The sequence below is a fragment of the Scyliorhinus canicula genome, chromosome 20 (genome assembly GCF_902713615.1).
Source record: "Scyliorhinus canicula chromosome 20, sScyCan1.1, whole genome shotgun sequence".
NCBI classification, from domain to species: Eukaryota; Metazoa; Chordata; class Chondrichthyes; order Carcharhiniformes; family Scyliorhinidae; genus Scyliorhinus; species Scyliorhinus canicula.
The window spans coordinates 1,722,775-1,735,280 of NC_052165.1; the positions used below are offsets into that span (position 1 = coordinate 1,722,775).

The window sequence follows — 12,506 nt, forward strand, 5'->3', positions numbered from 1 at the left end:
ACATCAACCACATTGTCTTCTTCAACCTATTGTTACCTTATCAAAACATTTAATCAAGTTAATTAAATACGATTTGCCTTTCAGCAAATCCATGTTGGCTTTGTCAGTGCACCCGTGTCCACGTGAGGGTTAACTTTGTGCCAGATTGTCATTCCTAAATACCTTTCCATCAATGAAGTTAAAATGAATCACTTATAGCTGCCGGGCTTATCCTCAACACTTTTTTGAACAAGGATGAAATATTTGCAATTCTCCACCACCACCCGTGTATCAAACTGGAATTAAAAGTACCTCCACAATTTCCACCCTCATTTCCGTCAGGAAACATGGATGCATCACATCCTGTCCTTGCTTTACTGATGCTTCTTTTAATGTTACATTGAAGAAAAACACAACATAATCTACTAAACTGAAGCTACTATCATCATTTTCTTCCATCTTTTCACTGTACCTCGGTACACATGACAATAAATCAAATCCAAATCCAAAGGCCTTGCTCTGAATGGCCCAACGTGCACCAGGCCTGTCCAATAAAATTTGATGCCAGGTGAGAGATCAATCAGAAAACCCTGGCTGCAGTCTTTCACTTATTGGGCATTTCATTTGCCCTCATGAACTTTCTCCACTTCCAAAAGGTAGCATACTAAACATTTCACTAGAATTATGACTCAGGTTACAAACTGCCAAACAGAATTATTGAAGAGTGAATGGATAAGTGAACAGAAGCATTGACACTGCAAATTTTACACTGCCCTCCCCAGAGGATCAAAACTTACCAGACTGAACCAAACTTAGTGCAGTTCTTAAATATCATTCCAGTTTGCTGCTGACCATCTGTAACATGTGTGTGGACCTGACTTTTAATCCCTTATGTATCGGTCTCAAACACAAGATAAAGATCTATCGTAGACACAGATGCTTCATTTTTGCCACACTAATATGAGGGCGAATCAGAGGACGATGTAGCACAGAAGGAGGCCATTGACACATCGTGCCAATGCTAACTCTATGGTCGTACTATCCAGTTAGCCCCATTCCCATACTTTTTCCCGTAACCCTGTAATCTTTTACTTTTCAAATAGTTATTAAATTCTCTTTTGAACGGGGTGTGCTGAATGAAATAGATTTCTAGCAGATCCGACAACTAAACTCTGGGCATCTGAGGCGCTGTGGGCCATTAGCAGCAGAATTCTATTCACTCACAATACCTCATGGCCCAGCATAATCTTCACTATATCATGATGATCAAGTCGGGGGATCAATCCTGATTCAACTGAGTGCAGGAGGGCATGCCAAGAGCAACAGCAGGCATCTGTAAACATTAGGTGAAGCTACAATACATGCATGCTGCAGCATAAGCAGTATGCAATAGAGGGAGCTAAGCAATCCCACACCAATGGTCAGATTTAAGCTCTGCCGTCCAGCCATATCATTGGTCGTGGACAATTATACAACTAACTGGACGAAGAGAGTCCATAAATATCCCATCCAAAATGATGGGGGAGCCCAGCACATCAGTGCAAAACACCAAGGCTGAAGCACTTGTAACAAACTTCAGCCAAAGTGCATTTGAATCTACTGTACAACTCAATTAGATCATGGCTGATCTGTATCTTACTCCATTTACTCCATTAACCCTCACTGTACTCTTCCCAATCAAAGATTCATCGATCTTAGTTTCGAGATTTTCAACTGACCTAGGGGCTAGTTTAGTACAGTGGGCTAAACAGCTGACTTGTAATGCAGAACAATGCCAGCAGCGTGCGTTCAATTCCCGTACCAGCCTCCCGAACAGGCGCCGGAATGTGGCGACTAGGGGCTTTTCAAAGTAACTTCATTGAAGCCTACTTGTGACAATAAGCGATTATTATTATTAATGTCAACAGCTTTTTAAACTGAGCGTGCCAGATTTTCATACCCTTTGTTTTAAAAAACACTTCTGACTTCAACCCTGATTGTCCAGCTCTAATTTCAAAATTAAAATTAGCAATGTCCTCTTGCACAAAGTATTGCAGCAGCTTTAATCACATGCCAACCTCTTGGGGAGAAGCATAAAGAGCAAAGATTAATGACAAATACAATTATAACACCTAGCCTGTTTATCGTTTAGTGGTACAAAGGTGTTGGAAGAAACACTGCACACCAGATAACAGCTTAATGTTACACCATCACATTATTTTTGCGTAACACTCGATGTATGGTCTCAAATTGCACCCTCTACCAGTTTCTCTATTCACCTTGTGAACTGGGCCAGTGTAATATTTACCTCCCATCATCAGTTAACTCTTTCTGCTGGGAGATTTTAACAATTTAAATTTGGACAATTTATACACTCAAAATTACATTTTATTGAAATCAACTGATGACACCACACATGTTAGAAAAAGCCATTGGGAACGTTACTTACACAAAATCAGAGTTTATTCTGTGAGATCCACTGGCCATGGATTTGAATTCCACCCCCTCTAAATCCACTTCGTGTGGCAGACACCACTCAATAATGTTACCTGTGGAAAAGATGTCAGTTATCATGAGGGCAGCTCATGTTGGCCAATTCACACTGCAGTTTCACAGCATTTCACTGAATACAGGTTGGTGCGAACAGTGGCCGCATCTCAATTTCAAACAGATGTTTTTTCACTTAAAAATCCTACAAATTAATCTGAATAGATTAAAGATTTCTAACTCAGATTCTAGGAGTGCTATTCAAGTTTTCATTTTGGATGAGTATTCTAATTTATATGACGAACCGCAGAATTTCGCTGTCGGGGCTGTATCACACATTACTCTCCTCCCCCATCTCCACCCTTTTGTTCACCTGTCGGTATGTAGCACAGAAGAATTAAAGCCCCTGAAGTGACAATTTGACTTTAATTTCCAAATTCAGCCAGCAGTTCAGTGTAGATTTGGGCCTCTTTTGCACTTTTGCTTTGATGCGCTCAAGTTTAGAGGGTGAAAGATGAGAACACAATCAGGGCACCATTGGAATGATCGAGTCTGGAGATGACAAAGGGATGGTTGAGGGTTTCAGCAGCAGATGGACTGAGGCAAGAGTGGAAACAAGCAATTTTGCAGACGTGGAAATAGGTGAAGCTGATGATGGAGAGGAAGCACAGCCTGAGATTATGAACTGGATGGTTCAGCCTGAGACAGTGGTCCAGGAGGAGGACTGAATCAATGGCTGGGGAACAGAATTGATGCCTGTAGGACTCAAAACATTAATAGTGTTTCTCTCTCCACAGATGCTGCCAGACCTGCTGAGTTTATCGGGCACTTTGTTTTATTTCAGATTTCCGGTTTTTGCTTTTAATTGAACAAAATCAATGGTTGGAACCAAAGGTCTCTTCCAGGTTTAACTGGAGGAAATTTTGTCTCCTCCAAGATTCAGTGCAAGACAGGCAGTGCCATAACACAGAATAAAGGGGCTGAGATAGGTATAACAAGGCAAAGTTGGGCATCAGTGAGCACATGGAACTTGGTGTTGTATTTTTGATCATGTTACGAAGAGACCGCATGCAGATGAAAAATGGGAATTGACCAAACAGCAATCCTGGGCTTCAGAGTTAATGATGAAGAGCTGATGAAGATAATCCATGTAGAAGATTTTACAGCTAGCACGGAATAGCTAAGAACATAAAATGCTGCAAACAGGTTGAACAGGATGGGAAGAGGCAGTGCAGCATGGTCAGAGTCGCAGAGATTGTCATTTGGGATTTTGATTGAAGTCATTTCAGTGATGGGACAGGGTGGAACCCAAACTGGATTGATCTAATACTCCCATGGTTATCCCAGCTGGAAACAGGTTCACTCATTTAAACAATTTTCTGCATTAAAGGCTCCATTAAAGTACAGGATTCTGTAACTATCTTTTGACAAAGATCCTTTTAAAAATCTATTCATGAAGCAGCAACTTTTAAGTGAACACAGACATTTAAAAGTAAATAATGTTTATTACCAACAATCTGCCACTTCACAAGCAAGAACCATTCTTTCGAGCCCCCCAAATCCGTAGGTATGATCACATTTTTCATATTCTCAAAACATTCAAGAATGCTTCACAACTGCTTTCAAAACGGAGTCACTGGTGATTTGCTGGCAAGTGCTGCTGACAATTTAAAAACAGCGAGATCCTAACCAGCAGTAAACTAGGAATAATTGTCCAGATCTCATTAAAGCAGTGCCACAAACATCTTATCTGAAAGATAGTGTTTCCAACAATGCAGCATTTTCTCATTCTAAGATGGAGACTGAACCCTGACCTATTGAGTCAGAGGCAAAAGTACTGCCAACTGAGCCAAGCTGCCAATTGGTACCGGTATCCGACTAACCCATGGTTGATATCAACTATGAAAATATCAGAACCTGACTCAAAGTGACATGTTCTGTTCAAATCGATGCATCTGTGTAAACTGATTCTTCTTGCCAGGTGTAGCATTTCCATAAGCCCATCAGCTCAGAAGCTAATGCATTATAAATAACATTTTGTCATTTCCAACTCAGGGTTGGGTGTGGAAGGAGATGCAAGGGTCTGAAATGTTGTTCTGATAAGGAAGCACGTACACAGTATGTGTAAAGCAGTAAAAAAAAAACTGCAGCGCAAAGGGCCAGAAAATGAGAGTACCTTATATAACCTGGTGAACAGGGACAGGAATGGTTGTTGGAAGTTCCAGGGTATAGATGTTTCAGTAAGAGTAGGGAAGGTGGTAAAAGAGATGGAGGAGTAGCATTGTTAATCAAGGATAGTTTAACGGCTGCAGAAAGGCAATTCGAAGGGGATCTGCCTACTGAGGTAATATGGGCCGAAGTTAGAAATAGGAAAGGAGCGGTCACATTGTTAGGAGTTTCCTACATGCCCCCAAATAGTAATAGAGATGTAGAGGAAGAAATTGCAAAACAGATTATGGATAGGTGTGGAGGTCTCAGGGTAGTTGTCATGGGTGACTTTAACTTTCCAAATATTGATTGGAACCTCTATAGGTCGAACAGTTCGGATGGGGCAGTTTTTGTACAGTGTTTGCAGGAGGGTTTCCTGACACAATATGTGGATAGGCCGACAAGGGGGGGGGGGGGGGGGGGGGCACATTGGATTTGGTACTGGGTAATGAACCGGGCCAAGTGTTAGATTTGTTTGTGGGAGAGCACTTTGGAGATAGTGACCATAATTCGGTGTCTTTCACTATTGCAATGGAGACAGGGCCATACGGCTGGGCAAGGTTTATAATTGGGGGAGGGTTAATTATGATGTGATTAGGCAAGAATTAGGGAGGATAAGATGGGAACAGAAACTGTCAGGAAAAGGCACAAATGAAAAGTGGAGCTTGTTCAAGCAACAAATACTGCGTGCCCTCGATAAGTCTGTCCCTGTCAGGCAAGGAGGAAATCGCCGTGTGAGGGAACCGCGGTTCACAAAAGAGGTTGAATGTCTTGTCAAGAGAAAAAAGGAAGAGTATGTAAGGATAAGAAAACAAGGTTCAGTTGGGTCACTTAAGGGTTACAAGGTAGCAAGGAATGAGCTAAAAAAAAGGGCTTAGGAGAGCTAGGAGGGGGCAGGAGAAGTCCTTGGTGGGTCGGATCAAGGAAAAGCCCAAGGCTTTTTACTCTTATGTGAGAAATAAAACAATGACCAGGGTGAGGGTAGGGCCAGTCAAGGACAGTAGTGGGAACTTCTGCATGGAGTCAGAAGAAATAGGAGGCGTTGAATGAATACTTTTCTTCAGTGTTCACCAAGGAGAGGGGCCATGTTTTTGAGGATGAGAGTGTGATACAGGTGGGTAGGCTGGAGGAGGTAGATGTTCTGAGGAAGGATGTATTAGCAATTTTGAAAAACCTGAGAGTCGACAAGTCCCTTGGGCCAGATGGGATATATCCAAGGATTCTTTGGGAGGCAAGGGATGAGATTGCAGAGCCTTTGGCTTTGATCTTTGGGTCCTCACTGTCCACGGGGATAGTGCCAGAGGACTGGAGAGTGGCGAATGTTGTTCCTCTGTTCAAGAAAGGGAATAGGAATGACCCTGGTAATTATAGGCCGGTTAGTCTTACTTCGGTGGTCGGTAAGTTAATGGAAAAGGTCCTGAAGAATAGGATTTATGACCATTTGGAAAGATGCAGCTTAATCCGGGATAGTCAACACGGATACTTGAAGGGCAAGTCTTGCCTCACAAATTTGATTGAATTCTTTGAGGAGGTAACTAAGTGTGTAGATGAAGGTAGAGCAGTTGATGTCGTATACATGGATTTTAGTAAGGCGTTTGATAAGGTTCCCCATGGTCTGCTCATGAAGAAAGTAAGGAGATGTGGGATAGAGGGAAATTTGGCCAATTGGATAAGTAACTGGCTATCACATAGAAGACAGAGGGTGGTGGTGGATGGAAAATTTTCAGACTGGAGATCAGTTAGCAGCGGTGTACCACAGGGATCAGTGCTGGGTCCTCTACTATTTGTGGTTTTTATCAATGACTTGGAGGGGGCTGAAGGGGGAGTCAGTAAATTTGCTGATGACACCAAGATTGGTGGAGTTGTGGATGAGGTGGAGGGCTGTTGTAGGCTGCAAAGAGACATTGATAGGATGCAGAGCTGGACTGAAAAATGGCAGATGGAGTTTAACCCTGTTAAGTGCGAGGTGATTCATTTTGGTAGAAAAAATTTGAATGCGGATTATAGGGTCAACGGCAGGGTTCTGAGGAATGTGGAGGAACAGAGAGATCTTGGGATTCATGTCCACAGATCTCTGAAGGTTGCCACTCAAGTGGATAGAGCCGTGAAGAAGTTTCTTGTGTGTTCGTGTTTATTAACAGGTGGCTTGAGTTTAAGAGCCGCGGGGTTATGCTGCAACTATACATGACCCTGTTGAGACCACATTTGGAGTATTGTGTGCAGTTCTGGTCACCTCATTATAGGAAGGATGTGGAAGCATTGAAAAGGGTGCAAAGGAGATTTACCTGGATGCTGCCTGGTTTGCAGGATAGATCTTATGAGGAAAGGTTGAGGGAGCTAGGGCTTTTCTCTTTGGAGCGGAGGAGGATGAGAGGCGACTTAATAGAGGTTTATAAGATGACGAGGGGGATAGATAGAGTGGACGTTCAGAGACTATTGCCTCGGGTGGATGCAGCTGTTACAACTATAAGATTCAGGGTGGGAGATACAGGAGGGATATCCGAGGTAGGTTCTTTACTCAGAGAGTGCTTAGGATGTGGAATGGACTGCCTGCTGTGATAGTGGAGTCGGACACTTTAGGAACTTTCAAGTGGTTATTGAATAGGCACATAGCGCACACCAGAATGACAGGGAGTGGGATAGCTTGATCTTGGTTTCGGACCGGCACAACATCGAGGGCCGAAAGGCCTGTTCTGTGCTGTACTGTTCTATGTTCTGTAAAATGAAAACGCTTCTGGGCCACTTCAAATGGGTGGAATTGTAAAAGATACAAATGCAGTTGGGCTCATCTAACAGCCACCTGATCTGGCCAGGGTGCTGACTTTCCAGTTTCGGGGGGGGGGGGGGGGGGGGGCAGAAGTTTCAGTCAAAGGATTCTGAATCATTGGAATCCTCTTTCTCAGACAGCAGAATTCTATTCAAGACAGGGCCCAGCACATTTTTGGAAACACAGGGAATTATGGAATTCACGGGTATTGCATGAAAGTGGAGTTGAGGTAGATCAGCCACGAATGGCAGAATAAGCATGAAGCACCAAATTGTCTGCTCCAGCTCCGATTTGCTCTTCCACAAATTCCAAACCTAAATCAGAAACAAAACCGGGAAGCAGAACTCAGAAGAGCAACTAAGCTGAGCTTGCATGCTTAGTAAAAACTGTCTATATCCAAAATATTAATTATTTATTTTCTCTATAAGTGGAGACTAATCTGAATATTTCCAGATACTGCGTCTGCAAGCATTATTGTTCAGAATGTGTTAACTGGAACAGCGCTGCCTATAATCATTTCCTATTGTCCAAACATTCACTAAATCTTCTCACCTGACTTGCTTCAGATTTTTAATTTTTGCAACAATTATGCATTTCTACAATGCCTTCAAAGTAAAATACCCAAATGTCCCTCACAGCAGACACTGTCTTTGTGCAAGAGCTCCTAGAGAGAACTGAGGTGTGAAAGTTAGAAGTTGAAAATTATGGGTGGGAGTGCTATGGGGGGGGGGGGGGGGGGGGGGGCACAGCTAGGAGGGGTCCTAGCCTTTTGGGGGGGGGGGGGTACCGGGTTGCTGCTGAAATGGCCAGGAAGGAGCTGCAGTATGCAGGGTGTGCTGGGGGGGGGGGGGGGGGGGGGGGGGGGGGGGCACCGCCGCCGTGGGGAACAGGTCCGAGCGGGGGGGGGGGGGGCTGGCCAGGGGATGGGTTATGCCTAGTCGGCAGGGGAGGGGGGCAGGGAGCCCTCTGATCCGGCTGATGACCTGGAATGTGAGGGGGCTGAACAGGCCGGTCAAGCGGGCCCGGGTGCTTACGCACTTGAAGGGGCTGAAGGCGGATGTGGCCATGCTCCAAGGGAGATTGGGGGAGTGAAGGATAGAGATGGGAAGGTGGTGCGGAGGGGGGTAGATGTTAATGGGGTCTTTAGGGACTTTTATGGGGAATTGTACCGGTCTGAACCCCCATGGAGGGGGGGGGGGGGGGGGGGGGGGGGGGGGATGGTCGCTTCTTGGACAAGCTGCGATTTCCGAGGGTGGAGGCGGGGCAGGTGGAGGGACTGGGGCGCCGATTGAGCTGGAGGAGCTGGTTAAAGTGATAGGGAGCATGCAGTCGGGGAAGGCGCCGGGGCCGGATGGGTTTCCGGCCGAATTTTATAAAATGTATGCGGACTTGTTGGCCCCCCTGTTGGTTCGGACCTTTAACGAGGCAAGGGAGGGGGGGGCTTTGCCCCCAACTATGTCACGGGCGCTGATTTCCTTGATCCTTAAGCAGGACAAGGACCTTCTGCAGTGTGGGTCATGTAGGCCGATCTCGCTGCTAAATGTAGACGCCAAGCTGTTGGCAAAGATCTTAGCTACAAGGATAGAGGATTGTGTGCCGGGGGTCATTCACAAGGACCAGACGGGGTTTGTAAAGGGAACGCAGTTGAATACTAACATACGAAGGCTTCTGAATGTCATTATGATGTCGGCTGTGGAAGGGGAGGCAGAGATAGTGGTGGCATTAGACGCGGAGAAGGCCTTTGATAGGGTTGAGTGGGGGTATCTGTGGGAGGTGTTGGAAAGGTTTGGGGAGGGGTTTGTCCGGTGGGTGAGGTTGCTTTATGAGGCCCCGATGGCGAGTGTAGCCACGAATAGGAGGAGGTCGGAGTACTTTTGGCTGCACCAGGGGACGAGACAGAGGTGTCCCCTGTCCCCCTTGCTCTTTGCGTTGGCAATTGAGCCCCTGGCCATGGCGTTGAGGGAGTCGGGGAACTGGAGGGGCCTGGTGCGGGGTGGGGAGGAGCATCAAGTGTCGCTTTATGCAGACGACCTGTTGCTGTATGTGGCGGACCTGGTGGGGGGAATGCCGGAGGTGATGAGGATTCTCAGCGAATTTGGGGGCTTTCTGGGTATAAGCTCAACCTGGGTAAGAGCGAGCTGTTCGTGGTGCACCCGGGGGATCAGGAGGAGGGGATTGGTAGGCTCCCACTGAAGCAGGCATGGAGGAGCTTTAGGTACCTGGGAGTCCAGGTGGCTAGGAGCTGGGGCACCCTGCATAAGCTTAACCTCACAAGGTTGGTGGAGCAAATGGAGGACGAGTTTAAAAGGTGGGATATGTTACCGCTGTCGCGTAGGGTGCAGTCCATCAAGATGACGGTGCTCCCGAGGTTTTTGTTCCTGTTCCAGTGCCTTCCCATCCTTATCCCGAAGGCCTTTTTTTAGGAGAGTTAACAGGAGTATTACGGGATTTGTATGGGCGCATGGGACTCCGAGGGTGAGAAGAGTCTTCCTGGAGCGGGATAGGGATAGGGGGGGGCTGGGCTGGCGCTGCCCAACCTCTGTGGGCACTATTGGGCTGCCAATGCAGCGATGGTGCGTAAGTGGGTAATGGACGGGGAAGGGGCAGCATGGAAGAGGACGAAGAGGGCGTCCTGTGTGGACACGAGCCTGGAGGCGCTGGTAACGGCGCCGTTGCCGCTCCCTCCAACGAGGTATACCACGAGCCCGGTGGTGGTGGCTACCCTCAAAATTTGGGGGCAATGGAGACGGCATAGGAGGGAGGTGGCGGGCTCGATGGAGTCCCCGATACGGGGGAACCACCGGTTTGTTCCAGGGAGCATCAATGGCGGATTTCTGGGCTGGCACAGGGTAGGTATTAGGAGGTTGAGGGACCTGTTTGTGGATGGGAGGTTCGCGAGCCTGGGTGAGTTAGAGGGGTAGTTTGGGCTGCTCTCCCTCCCCCCCCCCCCCCCCCCCCCCCCCCCCCCCCCCCCCCCCCCCCCCCCCCCCCCCGGTGAACATGTTTAGGTACATGCAGGTTAGGGCGTTTGCCAGGCGGCAGGTGTTCCCTCTGTTGCCCCCACGGGGGGTACGGGACAGGGTGCCCTCGGGGGTGTGGGTTGGAGGAGGGAGGATTTCGGACGTATACCGCGTAATGCAGGAGGTAGACGAGGCCTCGGTGGAGGACTGAAGGGTAAATGGGAAGAGGAGCTGGGTGAGGAGATTGAGGGGATGTGGGCGGATGCTCTGGAAAGGGTGAATTCCTCCTCTTCCTATGCGAGGCTTAGCCTCATACAGTTCAAGGTGCTGCATAGGGCCCACATGACTGGGACGAGTAGGTTTTTCGGGGGCGAAGACAGGTGTGCTAGGTGCTCGGGGAGCCCAGCGAACCACGCCCATATGTTTTGGGCATGCCCAGCGCTGGGGGAGTTTTGGGAGGGGGTAGCAAGGATGGTGTCGAGGGTGGTGGGATCCAGGTTCAAGCCAGGCTGGGCACTCGCAATGTTTGGGGTTGCAGTGGAGCCGGGAGTGCAGGAGGCGAAAGAGGCCGGTGTTCTGGCCTTTGCTTCCCTAGTAGCCCGGCGGAGGATCTTGCTTCAATGGAAGGATGCGAGGCCTCCAAACGTGGAGGCCTGGATCAATGATATGGCGGGGGTCATTAAATTGGAGAAGGTGAAATTTGCCCTGAGGGGATCAGCACAGGGGTTCTTTAGGCGGTGGCAGCCTTTCCTGGACTTCCTGGCGGAACGGTAGGGAAATAAGCCGGCAGCAGCAGCAACCCGGGGGGGGTTTGGGTTCGGTGGGAGGGAGAATTGTGTACATGGGTTTGTTGGATGTGGCGGGTGTTATCTCTTTCCTTTTTGTTGTTTGCTTTTTTTGTTTTAGTAGTTGCTTTTGTGGTTCTTGGGATTTTACCATGGTAGTTTTGTTAATATTGTTTTGTTGTTTATATTTTGTGAAAATCTTAATAAAAATTATTTTTTTTAAAAAAAACTTTGCTACTGAAGATGCAGTAGAGAAGTAAGGGTGGGGGGAGTGACATGCACAGGAGGCTTGACACAGAGGACTAGTGGTTACACAAAGTGATATACGTTTGTACAGAAGGGGCATGGAAAGGCTGGAAGGGTTTTAAATCCAATCCATTATCCAAGTTAAATAAAGTACCTCCACATTATGCATTCCCTCCACCAGATTAGCAAGCAACACTGGATCTTTTCAGTTCTACACAGAAGAAATTCAGTCTGTCCTTGAATATCGCCAAAACAAAACTCACATCAACCCACACCTGGTCAGTCAAATGTTCCAACTCCCAAAAACGTTGAAGGAGACACTTTGGAATACATTGAACACTGATGAGGTCATCCAACACTGGATCAACTGCACTAACTCAGCCTTTTACAAACCACCGCAGTGTTTGACAACAAAGACCTCTGCAGGTCAACAAAAGTCCAAGTGTGCAGAGCAGTTGTCACCATGATGCCTATGTGCAGCAGCGAGACCTGGACTGTGTATCAGCAATACCCAAGAGTGCCAAGAAATTCCATCAGCAATGCCTCTGCCGCAAACCCTTGGTTCAAAGGGAGGACTGTGCTTATGTCTTCCTTGAAGCCAGCTCCACATTCAATGCACTCGATACTGCCCCAATGGCTGAAAGTCATCTGCCAGGTCCTCCTTTCTCAATGCTCAAATGGCCAATGTCCAAGGGAGGACAAAGAAAACATTTCTAAGAGACCAAAGCTCTTCCTGAAATGCAGAAACGTTGACATTAATGACTGGGTGCGGCTTGCAATGTTGATCATTCAGAATGGCGATAACTTGTCCATCAAGCTGCATGCTGTTTTGAGACACATCTTAATCAGGCAGAGCAATAATGCAGAGGGAAAGAAAAGGAAGCAAATAGATACATAGAATATAAGAGCAGGAGGAGGCCTTTTGGCCCTTCGAGCCTGCTTTGCCATTCATCACGATCATGGCGGATCATCCAACTCAATAGCCTAATCCTGTTTTCTCCCCATAGCCTTTGATCCCATTCTCCCCAAGGCTATTTCTAGCCGCCTCTTGAATATATTCAATGTTTTACCATAGAATTTACAGTGCAGAAGGAG

At 47.1% G+C, this 12,506-nt stretch overlaps 1 protein-coding gene across 2 annotated transcripts in view; it reads right to left on the reverse strand.

The window, feature by feature from the left end:
- Positions 1-12,506, reverse strand: part of dennd11 (DENN domain containing 11) — a 33,993-nt gene that overhangs the window by 17,440 nt on the left and 4,047 nt on the right. The window contains exons 1-2 of one of the 2 annotated variants that reach the window (XM_038781409.1): positions 3,956-4,046; positions 2,408-2,507 (exon numbers count right to left, since the gene is read on the reverse strand). In XM_038781409.1, coding sequence (XP_038637337.1) covers positions 2,408-2,507; positions 3,956-4,031 — 176 coding nt within the window. In that variant the 5' untranslated portion in view covers positions 4,032-4,046. Of the gene's footprint in view, positions 1-2,407; positions 2,508-3,955; positions 4,047-12,506 lie in introns of those variants that run through there. The other variant, XM_038781407.1, reaches the window with a different exon arrangement.